Source organism: Trichogramma pretiosum, unplaced genomic scaffold (assembly GCF_000599845.2).
Source record: "Trichogramma pretiosum strain Unisexual culture from Peru unplaced genomic scaffold, Tpre_2.0 scaffold172, whole genome shotgun sequence".
NCBI lineage: Eukaryota > Metazoa > Arthropoda > Insecta > Hymenoptera > Trichogrammatidae > Trichogramma > Trichogramma pretiosum.
The window spans coordinates 81,291-101,379 of NW_019640868.1; the positions used below are offsets into that span (position 1 = coordinate 81,291).

The following is a 20,089-nucleotide window of genomic DNA, read 5'->3' on the forward strand; positions in this document are numbered from 1 at the left end:
AACTTGATACGAGCGTGGTTCTAAACCTTCTCTAACAATCACACCATTTCTATGAGGTAACACTCTATTTTCATCGTGAATTTTTACATAATCTCCTTCTTTCAACGGACTCAACATTTTAGCACCTCTATTAAAATATTCTTTTTGTTTTAATTGATTATTAATTAGATTTTCTTTGAATTCTCTTCGACTAATTGGCTTGTTTTTACAAAATGGAATAAAGTTTCGTGTTTTTCGCCCAAAGAGTAGTTCTGTTGGTGTTACACCCATATCATTAATTGGAGTATTTCTATATTGCAACAGAGCCAAGTGCATATCTCTCTTTTCTTGTACAATTTTATAAAACATCTTTTTTACAGTTTCTATATATCGTTCAGCGAGACCATTTGCCTGATGGTGCTTGGGAGATGTAATTGTGCATTTGAAATTCCATTCTTTGCTAAATTTTCTATAAAGCTCACTAGTGAATTGTGACCCTGAGTCCGAGTACACTTCTTTAGGAATTCCCAACCGCGAAAAAATCTTTTTTAATGTCTCGACAATGTGTTGGCTTCCTAAATTATCAAGCTTTTCAACTTCAACAAATTTACTGTATGTATCTACTACCAATAAATAGAAATTTTCTTTAAATTTAAAAATATCAGTCGACACCATCTCCCAAGGACCATCTGGTATTTTTTTTAACAACATCGGTTCTTTTGAATTCTTATTCCTATAACTTAAACAGGTGTCACAGTTTGATACCATATCTTCAATGTGTTTATTGAGATCTGGCCAGAAAATCACTTGTCTAGCAAATGCTTTGGTTTTTTCTATTCCCAGATGTGGGTAATGAATTTGCTGCAGTACATGCTTTCTACAATTTTTAGGTATCACTATACAGAAGTTTTTTAGAATTAAACCATTAGATGTGCTTAATTCTTCTTTAAATGACCAATAAGGCTTTGCTAGTTCATTGACATTATTTTTATTTTCTGGCCAACCCTCCTGAATGTACTTTTTAACAATTTGTAATTCCTGATCATTGTTTATCTGTATTTCAATCTCTTTTAATCTTTCATCAGTAAAGTCTGCGTTTTTAGTTACCATGCAAACAAATGTTTCAATTTTTTCAGTTTCCAACTCAGTCTTTTCCTTTGAATACGTTCTACTCAGATGATCAGCTATTACAATTTGTTTGCCTGGTTTATAAACAATTGTAAAATTATATGGTTGTAAACTTATTCTAATTCTATGTAGTCGAGGTGGACATTTATTTAGAGGTTTATTAAATATTGCCACTAATGGCTTATGATCAGTTTCTACTATGAAAGATTGGCCATACAGATATTGGTAAAATTTGGTACATCCATACAAGGATAGCGAGACATTCTTTCTCAATCTGACTATATGTTTTTTCAGTGTCATTTAGAGCTTTTGATCAATAAGCAACTGGTCTATCATTTTGTAATAACACACACCCTGTTCCTTCACTGGAGGCATCAACACTTAATACTATTTCTTTAGACTTATCAAAAAATGCCAAAACAGGAGGCTTACATAACATTTCTTTTAGTTGCGCATACTCTTTGTTATGATTTTCATTCCACAGAAATGGAACTCTACTTCTGGTCAATTGCCTCAGATTGGCAGTAATTTGTGACAGGTTTGGTATGAACTTTCCTACATAATTAATAGTACCAAGAAATCTCAATAGTTCTTTTTGTGTTTTAGGCTCTTGCATTTCATAGATTAGTTTTACTTTGTCTGGATCTACATTTAAACCACTCTGATTAATAATATGACCCATGTATTTCACTTCTGTCACATTAAACTTGCACTTGTCTTTATTAAATCTTACATTATACTTTTTGGCTTGTTCAAGCACTTTTTTCAAAATTTCATTCGATTGCTCAACAGTTTCTGCCCATATTAGTATGTCATCTATATAGATTACAACATTCTCAATATTTTCAAAAATTTTACTATATACACGGTGAAATACTTCAGGACTTGAATTTAAACCATAAGGTAACCTTTGATAACAGTATCTACCATAAGGAGTGTTAAAAGTAGTGTACTCCTGAGACTCATCACAAAGTTCTATTTGCCAAAATGCCTTGTTGGCATCAAGAGTCGTGAAGTATTTAGCACCATTGAGTTTTGAAGCGATTTCTTCAATTGTAGGAAATTGTTGTTCCCTTAAAATACAACTATTTAAGTACTGTGGATCTAAACAAATACGAATTTTACCGCCTGGCTTATTTACCATTACAAGAGAGCTTACAAATTCTGTGGGCTTCTCTATTTTTTTTATTATGCCCATTTTTTCCATTTTATTTAATTCCATTTTTAATTTTTGTTGTAACTTAAAAGGAACATGTCTACTAGGCTCAACTTTTCCGCAAACATTATTTTTCAGTTTTATTCTGTATTTGAAATCTTTTATTTTGTCCACCCCTGTAAATAGCTCTGTATACATGTGTAAAAATTTGGGTATTTTCTCAAGTATTTTAACTTCACATACTTCATTTAATTCTACCTTCAAGTCAACATTATTTTCTGGTTTTATTAGTAAATTACATTTTCGAATAGTCGGCAATCCTATAATAGGAGTGCTTCTTCCATCATAAATTTCAAACCTTAAATTTTGGATATGCCCTTCAATTTTACACTTTAAGTTTACTTTCCCAATGGTTTTTATTCTTTCATGAGCGTAGTTCTTTAATATTAGATTTGTTTTTTCAATTGTCTTAATACCCAATTTTATACACATGTCTACAGGCAGCACATTACATTGTGCTCCTGTATCGAGTTTAAACATCAATTTCTTATTTTTATAATCAATTACTTCAACCTGTTGCATCCAATCTTTTTCTGTATTGATGCTGTCGACGTGTATACTTTCTATTACATAACCTTCTGAACCGGTTTCATATTCTTCGTCGTCCACATCAACTACTTGAATCCTTTGAGCGTTGCACATTTTGCTGAAGTGATTCATCTTGCTGCAATTATTACATGCTTTCCCATACGCAGGACATCTATTCCATTCATGTACATAACCGCATTTCTTACACGGATTTGTTCTTCCACTCTTGAATTTTGTCGAATCCGAGGTCGTCGAGCTGGCGTTGCTGAGGTTGGTCAATGCCACCCCCTGTTGTCGTGGATTGAGATTTTTTTGTTTATCGTAGTTGGACTGCTTCTTTGTTGATTTTTTCTGAGAATTGTGCTCTTTTCGCATATAAGCTACTTCTGCGTTTTCTTCAAATTTTTTCACTTGGGCTTCCGCCAACTCAGCCGTTTTACATATTTTTATTGTTTTCGTCAAGTCTAGATCACTTTCACGCAGCAAACGACTCTTCAATACTTTATCGGAAATGCCTGCGATTATTTTATCTCGAATAAGTCTTTCTTGTAAAGTTCCAAAATTGCAATCTTTACTCAGTTTTCTTAACTCTGTCACGTATGCATCAAAACTCTCGTCACTATGCTGATTTCGTGTGAAAAACAGATGCGAGTAAACACTTTCATTTTTTGCCGGTACAAAATAATCATCAAATTTCTTAATCACTTCTGAATATTTTTTCTCCTCTTCTGTCAGGGAAAAAGTATTATAGATATCCAGGCACTGCTCACCCATGCAGTGTAGGAGTAGAGCCAATTGTACTTTGTCTTCCTGCTTGTCAGCACCTGATGCAGTTCTGTATATTTCAAAGCGTTGTTTCCATCTTGTATAGCTCTCCATTGTTAGGTCAGCCAACGACTCTGGTGGTTTTAACCCCGTCAGGCTTTGTGTGGGCGCCATTTTTATTTCTCTCTTCGTTTCAAGCAGAGCACTTATCCACGCACCCATTCACTTATTTTATTCACTATATTGTTCACCACAGCCGCAGCGCCATGTTATGTTTGTCCTTGTTATTAATAATTTAAGACTTGTATGTGAATAGGTACTTTATTGATAATTAGTTAATATGACGTAACATTATGTTGGCACGGAGGCCCGTGATCATCTGGCGTGTCGCGACAGTGACCGCGCGCCGTAGCCCCTAAACGCCCTCTGGGCCTTTAGGCTCAGTTCACACTACAACAGCCTCCTTTGTTACAACCTGGAGAACGACAACTCTAAACTGAAGATTCGAATGCAGCATAGATCGTTACCAAGACTAGGTGGATTGTTGAGGCAAGAAATGGGCACATAAAATAGTATATTTTGCACCTAGGGAGTTAAAAACTGGAAAGTCTCAGAGCACGTGTAATTTATCATCCGAGGCGAAGCCAAGGTTGATAATCATGAGCTCTGAGTATTTCTTATTTAGCTACATAGGTGCAAATACAATTTTTTGTGAATCCACCAGCCTAAAGTAATATTTTAGTTCTGCTCAGCAAAAGTAAAATGTTACTTTAAGTTGGGATAGCACAAAAACAAAATTTAAATATTTGGATCACCATACGCAAGTACACGTACTACCGAATATTGGTGATTTCTATCGGATAGCAGGAGCCATCATTAACAGGTTTTAATGAATAATTAAATATTAAGGTACAAAAACAATCGGGTGAAAAGTTATGAGTCCAAACGTCTTAAATAAGCGTGATTTTACGCCCGCATAATGTGGCGCGCGGCAACTCTCGGTGGCTTATAAGGCATACTCCTAGTATCTGAGCGAAGAGTCATTGTACGCAGGAGCAAAGCAACGTTTTTTGATACGTTTATGTTCATCAATTTTCACTCGATGGATTCTTAATCTTGAAATTTTAACACTTTGAATTAATTTTTCAACACAAAATAGTGATTTTCGTACGTGTACACGCAGGACATATGTCGCAGCAATAATTTTCTCACTCGTTCTCTTTCATCCTATCTTTTCTTATAAATAATAATATATACAGATAAATACAATATTTATAGTATGTGCGCCTGTATTTTTCTTCTTTTATATAAATACAGATTTCACCCTCTAATTCACATAGAAGTGGCAGATGTTGAAAATAAGCTAGAATGATGCTGAATAGATCTCTGCAGCCAAATGAAATTCTAAATAGAGTTTTTAATGAACATTTAGAGTTCAAAAACTCTCAGAGGTATATAGTTTTCATGAAATATAATTAATACCTTCTCATACCTATTGATCGACAACCGTCAACTTTACACAAATAAATTCCTTATTCACACGAAATATTTAGCAATGCCACTACACACATTATAAATCTATGCACATACCTTCGTTTAGGCACAATATATATATGGGTCATTCTCCTACTTTTTTAAAAAAGTGTGCGCGGCGGTATTTCAAAAAAATCTGAAAAAAAGATATGTTATTAAACAACATAAAAAAAGACTTTTCCTAAAGTTTCAGCCCGGAAAAAAATTTTTGGAGGTGCCAAGCGACAAATGAGTGTCGAAAAACGTGGTTTTTTTCGCTGTTTTTTGTCGATTTTCGAAAAATTCTACAAAGCGGAGTTTTGACTTTTCAGAGACGTAGTTGGGCTCATTTTTTTCGTCTGAAAAAGTACTTTTTGAAAAAAAATTGACCCCGAGGTTTTCGACGATAGCCACATCTCGAGCTTAATTCAAGTAAATAGCTAATTTTGTGGATTTCCAACAATATTCAAACGGCTCTACAGCAGTCAATTTTGAAGCAATTTAACTTTTGAAACCGGCAAATTAAAGNCGGCTCTGGCGTGGTTCGCTCATCAGAATCACTGCTCGGCTCTGACACGAAATTCTGTAGTGTCACAATGTCAAAAAATTAAAATTTTAACCAAATTTAGGAGCAAATAATGTCCATCAATATGGTATAAAATATGGCTCATCAGCTTCAGCTTCAACATTTTTTTTTTAATGGCAAAATATTGAAATTTCATGAGATTTACTCATATATGTTGTGCGTTATGCAATGTGTTAAGTGCATCACTCGGCATCACTGTATACGTAGTGCTGTACATGTCTTTATGCGCTATACAACGTGTGACGTACTGATGAGCTCTGCTTTATCTGCAAGAGCCTGTGTTCAATCGACACGTTGCTGCTATGCTAATCAAAAATTGACGTGGCTACTTGTATTGATATGGTGTTCTCCTATCTGCTTCGCTGATTCTCTCCAAGTTGGATCGAATGTTGCCACTGCCTGTAACCTTGTCTGTAATCAATCTTAAGGAGGTTCCGTCGCGTAGGCTAGCCAACTCGTGCAAGTAAACACCCTGCTTATCGACTGAGCTCCTGTGTATGTCCGCACGTGTAAGCGTCAACAAGAAAGCTAAAATTACGTCTTTATCGACTACGATAGATGCAATTTGTAATTACTTAAAAACTAAGTGTGATAAATAGAAATATAAAAAAATAATTAGCACGCCGCAGTTTATTCTTTCAATCATCTCGCGAATTCAAATTTCGCACGACTTTACCGACATGTAAACAAACATGACGGCCCACCTCGCGACGACGGAGTGCTTCGCCCGACGCCCGTTTTTTTTTTCATCGACAATTTTCTTTCGATTTTCACTAGCTTTCCATATTAATAGATATATCACTAGAAAGTAGAGACTTAGATCTACAAAACCGTATATGTCTTGCTTGGGAAAACTCGAGTATTTATGACTAATGAGATGCTAAACAAGATTTTGTTTTCTTCTTGTCATAAGAGCCATGTTATTCTGCTGCATAACAAGTCAACTTTGGATTGAAATATCTCCGGATTTTGTCTGGCTATCCATATTAATGGATAAGTAAGTAAGTTTAAGTTTAACCTTAAGTTTTTTTTTGGCATATGGAGCCCTGAAAGTGGGTGTTTATTTTTTGTGTAATGTATTTCAACCAAGGTGCACAAAATAATAAATAAGAAAAGAACTATAGTTATGGGTTACTTGCAGATATGATTTATTAAAATATCTTTTGTAAGGACGTCCGAGCAGTGTTGGCGTTGTCGTCCAGGGTGGTTTTTCACGTGGAGGCCTTTCTTTCACCACCGCGTACTCGTTAATGATTGAATTTAATTCGAAGAAAATAGTTTTTAAATTGCATAACTTCATTTCACTTGTCATTTTAATTATAATTTTGCTATGCATTTGCTTGACGATGGGTATAAAATCAAAGCATTGACCGTTATCATTTGACTTATGTGGGTATGTAAGCGAGTTTAATAATCGCGTGTTACGAACGTCGAACGCTAATTTATACGTGAGCTGTGCTGGCTGATCATAAAGCTGCAATGCCTATTTATTAACTTTTTTATTTGAGGAAGGAAAGTTCTCGCCTTTAAGGCTAAAAGCATGGGGATTGCATGCGACAGAATCGTGCATATGTTTTCCCTCGGAATTATTGCAACTATAAGAGTTCATGCATTTAGAAGTTTTATCCCAGTTGAAAAAAATTGCATGGATATCCACGTGGAAATCCACGAGGATTAGTAATCCTCGTGGACCATACAGGGATTCCATGTGGATCGTACAGGGATTCCACGTGGATCATACAGGGATTCCTCGTGGATCGATCATGGGCTGAAAAAAATGCAATCACCACGGATATTCTACTGATCCACGCTGATTTTTTTTCAATCCTCGTGGATGTGGAACTTGTTCGCGAGCACGCGCTTAAAACATCCACGAGGATTCGCGGCGAATCACCACGGATTTTCGACTAATCCACGCTGATTTTTTTTCAATCCTTGGTGAAGCGAGGATCGTGTGGGTGGATCAGGCGAATGAATCGTAGAGTACGAGTCGTATTGTAGTTTGAGAACACTTTATTAATTAAGAAAAGTAATACGTTATTGAAAATCAGTGGTTGCTCTGCCAGGCATCGAAGGCGTCGGTTGGAAGCGAAGTGGCGAGAAGAAGCTCTTGATCCGCGCGCCCCCTTGGCGGCGCTTGGTGGCAGAGGGAGGTCAAGTCGCGACGGCGCGCCGTTCAAAAGTGGAACGCGCGCGACCATACCGCCCGCCTCGTTCCGGGAACGAAGATAATGACGAGAAGGATCATCCACAGGGAGCAGCGGTCTTATCTTGAGCCTTGGTACGGCTTCTGGTCTGCGGTGGTGAGCTCCTTCCAGACGGGACGTCGTTGCCCGGCCGCCCGCCGTCAGGGCCGAGAGGCGGAGAGGATGAGCGAGCAGGAGCTTCCGGCGAAGGTGGCGGCATAGTTGGAAGCTGGGCGAGCTTTACAATCGGCCTCGTATAGGTGCCGTACGCCGTGCGTACAGTAGCGACTCGAACTCGACCATCAGCCCCAGGATGAACGTTCACCACCCTCCCAACTGGCCACTTGCCGTTGTCGCGCATGAGTGCTGGGTCGATGATGATGACGACGTCTCCTATGGAAAGATCAGGGCCAGGGCGATGCCATTTGGGTCGCTGCTGCAGTGTGTGTAGATATTCTTTGCTCCATCGGCTCCAGAAGTGATCTCTCAGGCGTCTCACCAACTCCCAGTGTCGGGCGGGATCAAGGTCGAGGTTCGCTTTGCTGGGCTGTGGAATGGAATTCAGCGAACGTCCGAGGAACAGATGGGCCGGCGTTATCATCTCCAAGTCATCGAGATCTCCCACCGGCGGAGTTAATGGTCGGGAATTGAGTACTCGTTCAATGTCGACGAGAAGAGTGGAAAGCTCCTCGTAAGTCAGGTGTCGAGGACCCACGACGCGACGAAGATGTATTTTGGTCGACCGCACGGCCGTCTCCCAGAGGCCGCCGAAGTGCGGGGCCTTTGGAGGAATAAACGACCAGGCAATCCCTCTTTCTGCCAGGCTACCTTTCACCAAACCCCAGTCGAGCTCGGCCGCGTGCAGCAGTCGCTTGAGTTCGGCATTAGCCCCTTTGAAGTTCGTACCGTTGTCACTCCAGATCTGAGCCGGTGGGCCTTTGCGTCCGATGAATCGAGTGAGCGCCGCTAGAAAGCTGTCTGTGCTGCAATCACCAACGAGCTCAATATGGACGGCCTTCGAGCTAAAACAAACGAAAATGGCGATATAGCCTTTTAATGTGCGGACGCCACTGCCTTTCGCTTGAAGGACGTTGAAACGTCCAGCATAATCTACGCCGGTGACGTAGAATGACGGATTGTGCTGAACTCGAGGGGCGGGAAGAGCTGCCATCTCCTGGTGTAATGGTCTGGCATCGGCTTTTGCGCATGTGACGCACTGCCGGACGAGCTGCCGCACGAGAGTTCTACCATTAATGATCCATGCTCGACGAAGGGTATGATGCAGCGTGACTCGAAAGCCGCCGTGAAGTCCACGCACGTGGGCCCAGTCGACTATCAATTTGGCGAGATGACTTTTCCCACTCAGGATGACTGGGTGCTTTTCTTCGTCCGGTAGTAAAGAGTGGGTGAGTCGGCCACCCACTCGTAGACATCCATCGTCACTGAGGAAGGGTCTCAAAGACGATAGGCTACTCTTGAGCTGTACGTGGCCGTCTCGACGAATTTGCTCGATTTCTTGACTCAAATGCGCTCTCTGACTCATTTGCACGCATGTGATGAATTCACGCTGTAACTCTGCTACGCTGAGTGGAGCAAGTGGTGCCGGTATGGATGGATCTCGGCGTCGATTGAGTAGCCGGCGGATTCTCGTCATAATTCGCAGCAGTTTAATCAAACTTGAGAACCTTCGGATGAGCAGTGGCTCTTCCGAAATGGTGGACGTCGTCGCGTGGCAGTGGATCGTCGCGGCTTGAGGCTCATGTGACTCGTCGGATCCTGGGCCGCGCGGAGCTTGCGGCCATTCAGTGTCGTGGTTTTGAAGCCATATCGGTCCCGAGCGCCACAATTGATCGCCGATCAAATCCGCAGCAGAGCAGCCGCGAGAGGCCACGTCGGCGGGATTGTCGCCCGTTGGTACGTGACGCCACGTGACTTTCTGCGAGAGTTCCTGTATATGCGTGACGTAGTCGTCCACGAGACTATTTCCTGTAGGTCCTTGAGACTTGAGCCAGTGCAGAACGATGCGGGAATCGCTCCAAGCGTGGCATCGTTCCGGAGGGACTCCGATTTCCTTCGCGACGTGCTGTAGAAGACGGGCCGCTAGTAAAGCTGCTCGAAGCTCGAGCCTGGGTATAGTCATTCTGGTCGGGGGCTTAGCCGAGAGTCGTAAGCTCCTTGCTGGGGCGAGCTTTGTTTTGGCCCAAATTAAAGTCGTCGACGCCCCAGTTGAATCGGCGTGCTCAACTCGGCAGTAGATCACGGCGGCGATTGCGCGACGGCTGGCGTCGGCGAATGCGTGTAGTTGAATGCAGTCTCCTGGGTTCGCTCCGATCCATCGTGGTATGGCGAATTTATTTAGCTCACGTTGACCTTCTCGGCACTCCTCCCACTTTTTGCAAAGTGCCTCCGGTACTTCATCGTCCCATCCAAGGCCGCTGCTCCAGAGGTCTTGTATGACCATCTTTGCTTTGACAGTAATCGGAGCCAGCCATCCGGCTGGATCGAATAGTCGGGCGAGTTCGGCGAGGGCGACGCGCTTTGTCAATGCGTTACCGATCTGCCGAGGTGCGCTATCGGTGTTGAATGTAAGCTGATCTGCTGCTGGATTCCAGGCGACGCCGAGCTCGTTGACTGGACCGTCGGTGGACAGTTGAAGAAATGTTGGCCTAAGTCGGTCTCCAGGAGGAAGATCCTCGAGTAGCGACGAGTCATTTGACACCCACTTCTTGAGCTTGAAGCCGCCCGCCCTGAGTAACGAGATGAGTTGATCTCTGCGCATGCGGGCCGCATGTACATCTTGGCCGCCACTCAGGAAGTCGTCTACGTACAGCTCGTGCTTGACGGCGCGCACTGCCTCCGGGAACTTTTCTCCTTCGTCCAAGCAGAGCTGCCTTAGGGTGCGAAGGGAGAGATAAGGTGCGCTGGCGGTCCCGTAGGTGACGGTAAGGAGTGCGTAGTGTCTTGCGGGCACGTCTGGCGAGGGGCTCCACAGGATACGCTGCAGGTGCTCGTGGGCCGGTTGAATTCTTATCTGGCGGAACATCATTTTAATGTCCGCGCAGAAGGCGATGCGATGAAGTCTCCAGCGTGTGACGACAACAGCGAGGTCATTTTGGAGCTTCGGCCCAGCATAGAGCGTGTCGTTCAAGCTGACTCCTGATGATGTAGGTTTCGAGGCATTGAACACCACTCTCAGTTTGTTGCCGCCGTCGCTTCTCTGCCAGATGCCGTGATGTGGTATGTAGCACACTGGGCCAGTGTGTGACTGCAGCTCTTGCGATGATATTTCTCGCATGTGGCCGAGGCCTACGTACTCGGTCATGAAGTGGTCGTAAGCTCTGGCGAGCGCTGGGTCGCGTTGCATACGGTGATGTGTGGAGTTCAAGGCGGCTTGCGCATGATGGAGGCTTTGGCCCAGCGTAGCTGCTTCTCCTTGCTTTATTGGCAGAGGGACAATGTAACGTCCATCGGCCTGGCGTTGACAGCCGTCGACAAAGAGACGCTCGCATTCACTGGCGAATGGGCACTCGCGGTGTGCTTGCGGTACGCTCTCAAGCTCCCAAAATCTCTGAACGAGCTCTGTGAGGTCTTGATACGGCGCTTTTGCTGACTCGAGCATTGTGGTGGTGCACTGGGCTGCTTGAGGCATGGACGTTGGAGCCGTATGTGTGATCCGACCTGTCAAGATCCACCCAAAGATGGTGCACTGGGCGATGATTCCACCGCGTCGAATAAGGCCTGGCAATAGGATCTTGTTGTAGACGTCTGCACCGAGGATGGCATCAACTGGCCTCGGCTTGTGCAGCTCCGGATCTGCAAGCTCGAGCTCTTGAAAGCGCTGGGTCGTAGCAGGTGGCAGCGGCTGCGAGGGAGTTCTAATTCCGATGCGTTGGAGCCCGTATACCTCGATTGGCAGTCGCCTCTCGCGTGCGGTATCGTGGAGGTAGAGACAGGCTCGAACTTTGGCCGAGTCCATTGGAACTCCAGAGGTACCAGAGATAGAGACTTGGACTCGCTTGAGATGGGCGCCGAGGCGCCGAGCTATGCTCGTGGTGATCAGTGTGGCCTCGGAGCAGGGGTCTAGGAGCGCTCTCACCTTCTCTTGACGCTGCTCACCATCACCGATGACGATCATGGCTGTCGGCAGCACGGCTAGTCAGGATGACTCGTCCTGGTGGGTTGATTCCCAGCCGTATTCGTCAGGCTCTGAAGGTGTCGCCGCTGTTGCTGCTGCTGTCAATCGAGCTCGCTTAAAACCGGCTCCCGTCTCCGGTCGACGCATGGGCTCCTCGTGAATGAGCGTGTGATGCCGTCCTTCGCACGATCGGCAAGAGAAGGGCGATGCACAGTCCTTCGCTCGATGTTGGCTGCGCAGACAGTTCAAACAGAGAGCTTCTTTCGCTATCAGTGTTCGCCTAGAACTCACGTTCATCCGCAGAAAAGTTTCACATTTTCCCAGGTAATGTCGTCCTTGACACGCCGGGCATTTTACTTCAGCGGTGGTGGCCATACTACGGACGTTTCGAGGGGGGTGTCGAGGCGCCTCTGTGGGTCTTCGGTAGTCCGTTGGGTTTGAGGCACGATCCATACCGGAGGCCTTGAGTGTCATGCTCCTCCGCAAGAGGAAGTCCTGGAGTTGCTGAAATGTTGGATGTGCCTTTGTACCCTCGGTGTCTCGTGAGTTCACATCTTCCTCCCAAGCTAGCCTTGTAGCGGAGTCCATCGCCCTGCTGCCGAGTACGACGAACCAGTCGTCCCACTGGTCGACTTGTCGGCCGAGAGATTGCAATGGCGCTCGGTGTCGATTGAGCTCGTCGAGTATGCGCTGTGTCTCCGTTGCTGACTCTGTCTTCATAGATTTTAAGGCGAGCAATGCTTCAATGTGATTGCGCACGAGGAGTCGATGATTGTCATATCTGGATAAAAAGGCCTTCCACGCTGATTCATAGTTTTGCGCTGTGACTTCGAAGCCCTGAATGGCTGCGGCATCATCTCCCTTGATGCTTGTTTTTAGGTAGTGCAGTCGCTCCACATCCGTTAGCCCAGGATCATTATGCACTAGGGATCGGAATAAGTCTCGGAACGACTCCCACTCTCGAGGAGTCCCGTCGAACTCTTTCAATTCAATCCGAGGGAGGCGCGCCGGTCCGCGTAGGGCGTAAGCAGAGGATCCTGAACGAGCATCATCTGCGCGCTCCGAGGGATGTTGGGCCTCGGCATCAATAAGTCTCGCCTGTGCGTCGAGGACTAATGTTTCGACTTCAGCATATACGTCCTCTTGAAAATATGCATCTTGCTGAATCTCTGGAATCTCGACGAGCTGCACGTGATTGTTCATGAAGTCGTTCCAGTAGCCATCGAGTAAAGTTCGTCGACTCGTAATGTGGCCTGTTGTCCACTCGGCGAGTGGGCGATCGATGATTGACCTTGCCAGCCGCGCCAATGTTCGACGGAGTTGCATCTGCATATTACCCGTGTTTTGACCTGCGTGTAAGACAGGGTATGTTAGTATACGCCGTGCCGAGAGTGGCTGTGCCCGCGTGGCAGTCGGCCCGAACGCTTGAGTTTGGCCGATTTTGCGTTGCAGTTTGAAACGTTTTGATTTGACGTGCCAGGAGCTGCGATCGCGCTCGCACGGCAGTTGTCTGCTTGCCTAGCGAGACATGCCAGTCTGCCTGCATTGAGGCGTGCTCGTGCACGTTCGCTTGTGCCTGGCGCACTTGCGGAGCATCTGTGCACATTTGAGTGCGAGTAGTGTATATGCCGTGTCAATGCGTAGAGCGCGCCTGGCGCAAGTGTGGCGGATGCGTTGCCTGTGAGCGAGACTCGTTCGTCTACATGCGCTCGTCGTAACCTTGCTCGGGCCGATGCGGGAAGCATTGGTGTATGCGTGTGCGTTCGCTCGCATGACGGCCATCTTGTTTTCTCGCAGAAGTGGTGGCGGGACCAGCTGCACTTTGCGAGAAAATTTTATGATGTTTGTATGCTTTGAGCAGGACTTCTTTTTCCCAGGGTGGTGGCGTGGCCAGCTGCACCTTCGTGTGGGATATTTGACTGTTCATAGCACGCGTTTGCACTTGTACGAACTAATTTGGTTCGCGTCTGTACGCTGACGCGTTGCAGGTTATAACCTCATACCTTCCATTGCTGCTGCCATCATCCGGCTCCAAAGGACCAATTTGGTGAAGCGAGGATCGTGTGGGTGGATCAGGCGAATGAATCGTAGAGTACGAGTCGTATTGTAGTTTGAGAACACTTTATTAATTAAGAAAAGTAATACGTTATTGAAAATCAGTGGTTGCTCTGCCAGGCGTCGAAGGCGTCGGTTGGAAGCGAAGTGGCGAGAAGAAGCTCTTGATCCGCGCGCCCCCCTTGGCGGCGCTTGGCGGCAGAGGGAGGTCAAGTCGCGACGGCGCGCCGTTCAAAAGTGGAACGCGCGCGACCATCCTATTTCTACTTCATAAATTGAATTCGATATTCTGTTTAAAATTTTGAAAACCCCAATTCTGAGTTCATCTAATTTCTTTCTATTTAACCGGTTTCCATTCTCCACATATACCTTATCTCCAATTTTAAATTCCCACTGTCTTCTATTTCGATCGAATAAATTTTTATTAAATTCATGGTAATCCAAACTATTTTTTAATGCTTTTTCTCTGTCTCTCTTCCAGTTCTCCATCGATGTTACTTTTTTTAATTCATCCGGTAATATCGAAGTGTCTTCTCCTCTTAATGAATATTGTAGACTGAACTTTGTTACAGTATATTCCGTTTTATTATATTTCTCAATGCATTCATGAGCAATTCTTGTTCATGAATCTTTATTTCCTTTACCATTTATTCTGCATCTGATTTTATTAACTATAGTTTGGTTTAATCTTTCATTGAGACCATTAGAGAATGGAGAGTTGAGTAACGCACGAAACTACACGTAACTGCAGATTACTTAACGTTACTGAACGTGCGACGGACAGCCTACCACGGGTGGATAATTCAGCTCGACTGCCGTGCACTTTATTTATGGGGGCCCGCTTTACCTGACTCGAGTCCCAGAGGGGATATTGGGCCTGTCACCAGCACGGGCGAGCCATGAGCCCGTTCACTCACCTTCCTTCGCTTAGGCTTCTGATACCTGAAATTCTCGAATAGGTCAAGCGAAATGAATTGACACGCGTTCCTTTACGATTAATTGATTTATCTTTATTTAAGGCCCACGAGGGCAAACGATAACAAACAATACGCGAGTTACAATCTTCGGCTTACGATACGGCCCCGTAGCCGCTTACGCACGCGTTGGGCACTTTCCGATCGCCCACGAGGGCCGAGACTTGCTCGCACGTTACTATCGGCCCAGTGTCGTCGCTACGACACTCGCGTGGCCTCACTTACACTAACACACTTGCTCACACACACACACACAGGCGGCCCGGCAGCCGCGCCGACCAACGGCTTAGAAATACCTTACAATTACCCCAAGTTCTTCGGCACCTCGCTGCTGCACTGATGACCTCTCGTCGATGCTCTGGGTGTAGTCTTCTTGGCCCAACTACTACTGCTGCCCGCGTCAACACGACAACTTCAGCAATGACTTCCGCAATTTCAGCTTCACGCACTGGCTCGCGTTTTCCTGCGTCTCTCTATCACTCGGCTTTCCGCGTGGCCTTCTCACTCGCCAGCGTATTCTAATCTGCCTGCCTCGTAGCGAAAGGAATTCGCCCGGTGTCTGCTCGGCTCTTTTCTGTCCTTCTCGCACGTGTTGATCCTGGGTCACGCTCCTGGCTTCACATCATCAGTCCGACGGGCCACTGCTTATCATCTACCTGAAAACGCGCGAGAGAAGGGAGACACACACGCACTCACTCATACATACGCTCGTGCGGCAGTCTCGGCGCGACGCATGTTCTGCGAGTGCTCGACTCGCTTACTCACGGCTTGTGCTCCGTCACAAACGTTACTGCTTGTTACTGCAAGTTGCTGCACGTTATTGAACGTCACATAACTTTAACGCACGGTAACGCACGGTAACGCACGGTAACGCGCAGTATCGTACGATAACGCCCGATACTACCCTCTACTGTGTATTACTAAACGTAACTGAACGTTACTGAACATTACTGCACGTTGCTACACGTTACTGAAAGTCACTAATCGGTGACGCACGGTAACGCACGATAACGCACGGTGAAGCACAGTAACGCAGAGTAACGCTCAGTAACGCTCAGTAACGCACGAAACTACACGTAATTGCAAGTTATTCAACGTTACTGAACATTACTGCTTGTTACTGCAAGTTGCTGCACGTTACTGAACGTCACTTGAAGTTGACGAACGGTAAGGCACGGTAACGCACGGTAACGTACAGTATCGTATAGTAACACACAGTAAATCAAAGTAACGCTGAGTGCCGCAAGAAACTACACGAAACTGCATGTTACTTAACGTTACTGAATGTTACTGCTTGTTACTGCAAGTTGCTGCACGTTATTAAACGTCACTGAACGTAGAAGCACGGTAACGCGAGGTATCGCCCAGTAACGCTAAGTAACGCACAGTAACGCACAGTAATGCTGAGTAACGCACGAAAATACACGTAACTTCAGGTTATAGAACGTTACTGAACGTCACTCAACGCTGACGCACGGTAACGCACGTTAACGCGCAGTGAAGCACAGTAACGCAAAGTAAAGCTAAGTAATGCATCATACTACACGTGACTGCTTGTGACTTAACGTTACTGAACGTTAAAGCACGTTACTGCTCGTTGCTGCTAGTTACTGAACCTCACTCAACGTTGACGCATGGTAACGCACGGTAACTCGGGGTAACGCACGGCAACGCACGACAACGCACAGTAAGGCAAAGTGTCGGTGAGTAAAACACGAAACTACACGTAACTGCAGTTTACATAACATTACTTAACGTCACTCAACGGTGACGCACGGTAACGCACAGTAACGCACAGTGACGCTCAGTAACGCACGATACTACTCGTGACTGCTTGTAACTTTACGTAACTGTACGTTACTGAAGGTGACAGAACGTTACTGCACGTTGCTGCACGTTACTGAATGTCACTTCACGTTGACGCACGGTAACGCCCGGTAACGCACGATGAAGCACCGTAACGCACAGTAACGTTATGTAACGCTCAGTAAAGCACGATACTACACGTGACTGCTTGTAACTTCACGTTACTGTACGTTACTGAACGTTACAGGACGTTACTGCACGTTGCTGCACGTTACTAAACATCACTTAATGTTGACGCACGGTAACGCACGGTGACGCAAGGTCACGCACGGTAACGCACGGTAACGCACGGTAACGCACAGTAACGCTATGTATCGCTCAAAAACGCACGATACTATACGTAACTGCTCGTGACTCAACGTTCCTGAACGTTACAGGACGTTACTGCACGTTGCTGTACGTTACTAAACATCACTTAATGTTGACCCACGGTAACGCACGGTAACGCACAGTAATGCTATGTTACACTCAGTAATGCACGATACTTCACATGACTGCTCGTGACTTAACGTTACTGAACGTTACAGCACGTTTCTGCACGTTGCTGCAAGTTGCTGCACGTTAATGAACATCACTTAACGTTGACGCACGGTAACGTACGGTAACGCACGGTAACGCAGAGTAACGCAATGTATTGCTCAGTAACGCACGATATTACACGTGACTGATCGTGACTTAACGTTACTGAACGTCACAGCACGTTACTGCACGATGCTGCACGTTACTGAACATCACTAAACGTTGACGCACGATAACGCACGGTAACGCACGCTAAAGCACGGTTACTCACCTTAACGCACAGTAACCCTATGTAACGCTCAGTAGCGCACGATACTACACGTGACTGCTTGTAACCTAACGTTATTGTACGTTACTGAACGTTACAGCACGTTACTGCAAGTTGCTGCACGTTACTGAACATCACTTAACGTTGACGCACGGTTACGCACGGCAAACCCACAGTAACGCTATGTAACGCTCAGTCACGCACGATACTACACGTGACTTTTTGTAACCTAACGTTACTTCGTTAGGTTATCTTGACGAATTGACAGCGATATTAGTGAGAATCTTGGCTCATAACCTCAAAATAGAGGCGCTTGACCTCCTATATCTTACTTACTACTTGATGAAATCAGATGGAACTCAGCTTGGAAGATTCATACTCTCTATTTCCCAACAATTTCTTGAAAATTGACGGAGTTATAAGTCGAAATGACCCTAAACAAGGTCAAAAAAGCGGCCTTCAAGCACCGCCGACATTTGCCAATTTCACCTCAATATAGTCATTATTCACGGAGATATGAGGGAAAATAACTTTTCATGTACATTATTTATAATATCCCGCTAGCTACTTGACCAAATCGGATGAAATTAAGCTTAAATGATTCGTGTTGATCCGCACTTTCGATATTTTGCACAAACAGCTCGATATCTTGACGAATTGACAGAGATATGAGTGAAAATCTTGGTTCATAACCTCAAAATAGAGGCGCTTGACCTCCTCCTATATCTTACTCACTACTTGAAGAAATCAGACAAAACTCAGCTTGAAAGATTCATACTAATACTCTATTTCCCAACAAATCTCTTGAAAATTGACGGAGATATAAGACGAAATGACCTTAAACAAGGTCAAAAAAGCGGCCTTCAAGCACCGACGACACTTTTTAATTTCACCTCAAAATAGTCATTATTTACGGAGATATGAGGGAAAATAACTTTTTATGTACATTATTTGTAATATCTTGCTAGCTACTTGACCAAATCGGATGAAATTGTAATGGCTGGACGGACTCATGTCCAGGAATAAGACAATAATAACCGAACGACCCGCGCATACAAGCATACAAGCAGCAAGTGCAAGCGCACCTGCTGCCATATACACGGGCACGGGTGAATCAGCACTCATACGAGCGGCAGCAAGTGCGCGCACACACACACAGACGCCCCCGCAGTGTGTGCGTGAAGACACGAGCGGCCTGACGCATACGCGCCGCAATGCCTGTGCTCGCATAGAGGCAGCGAGCGCTTACGCATATACAAACGCAGAATATGCGTGGAGGCGTGAGCAGCCGCCCACACACACATTGTAATGCCGCTCACATGGACACAGCAATGTCGGCACACGCAACATCATAGCGCAAGGCACGCGCGAGCGGCGGAATACGCACGCGAGTGTCAAGGCCGACAGAGTGGCTAAATCACACGCACGATTGCGAGTTAAACTAGCACCTGCGGATATACACGGGCGTATATAGAGCCGCGAGTTCGCAAGAACAACTTGTAGCGGCATACTTAATGCGCTACAAGTCGATGAAAGTCACTTTTGAGCTCACGCGTAGAAATAAGATATGACGACGGACGAACCCTATACACCACGCCCTATCACACACATATGTTTTCCCACATACACCTTAGCACCTGAAATCTGGAGAAGAGAGAGAAGCAAACCGACAAGATCAGAACAAGACGACGAGACACTTATCACCAGACGCATACAATAAAGAACGATATGAGAAAGGAGGTCACTAAACATCAACATCACTTGACAGGTGACAGGTTAGTTCGACACCTGCACCTCGGTCGAGACCAATCTCAAGCTAAACATCAGAATTGCTGCGTACGAAAACTCGCACCACACGTACAAAAACGAGACAGTCCATTGAGATACCAAAACATCCAGCAGCAGACGAGCAATGAACAGCGAACATATACCAGACAGAAACCCACAGCGTCGACACGTGAAATGAGCAGACGAGAATCATCGACCTATCGATCAATAATCGATTAGCGCTCGCGTGTCGCTTCAGACGACACGTGAGAGCGACGATCACGACCACGTAGAAGTCGGCCATATTATTACAGCAAGTCTGCTACCACGCAACGCATGTGCGAGTCGTTTCGTGTGAAAGAAAGAAAGAAAGCAAAGAAATAAAAAGTGAACGAAGCTTGAAAAGTGTGTCTCCATCTTCGCCGTATTCCTGGTGACGACGTTCAACTCCGAGAAAGCCGGCCACCAGAAATTGTCGACGAAGAAAGAAGATTTATCGTAAGCTAATTTAAGTATAACCTAGACGCATAAGAATACGAGCTCTCTCGCGCGATCAGTAGAATCTTTCTCCCCCGTGACCCCGCGTCCCTCCGAGACTTTTTCGC

General features: G+C 45.3%; 2 protein-coding genes across 2 annotated transcripts; both read right to left on the minus strand.

Annotated features, from left to right (window-relative positions):
* Positions 1-7,958: 7,958 nt before the first annotated feature.
* Positions 7,959-12,035, minus strand: LOC106658143. The gene has a single exon (XM_023457622.1). It carries the CDS (start codon positions 12,033-12,035, stop codon positions 7,959-7,961), a length of 4,077 nt encoding a protein of 1,358 aa, XP_023313390.1.
* A 21-nt stretch (positions 12,036-12,056) lies between these two features.
* LOC106658135 lies at positions 12,057-13,367 on the minus strand. Its single transcript, XM_014379961.2, has one exon. It carries the CDS (start codon positions 13,365-13,367, stop codon positions 12,057-12,059), a length of 1,311 nt encoding a protein of 436 aa, XP_014235447.2.
* Positions 13,368-20,089: the final 6,722 nt, after the last annotated feature.

Excerpts from the sequence above, each read along its gene's own strand:
- LOC106658143 (XM_023457622.1), bottom strand. The coding sequence starts at position 12,035 with ATGATCGTCATCGGTGATGGTGAGCAGCGTCAAGAGAAGGTGAGAGCG.
- LOC106658135 (XM_014379961.2), bottom strand. The coding sequence starts at position 13,367 with ATGCAGATGCAACTCCGTCGAACATTGGCGCGGCTGGCAAGGTCAATC.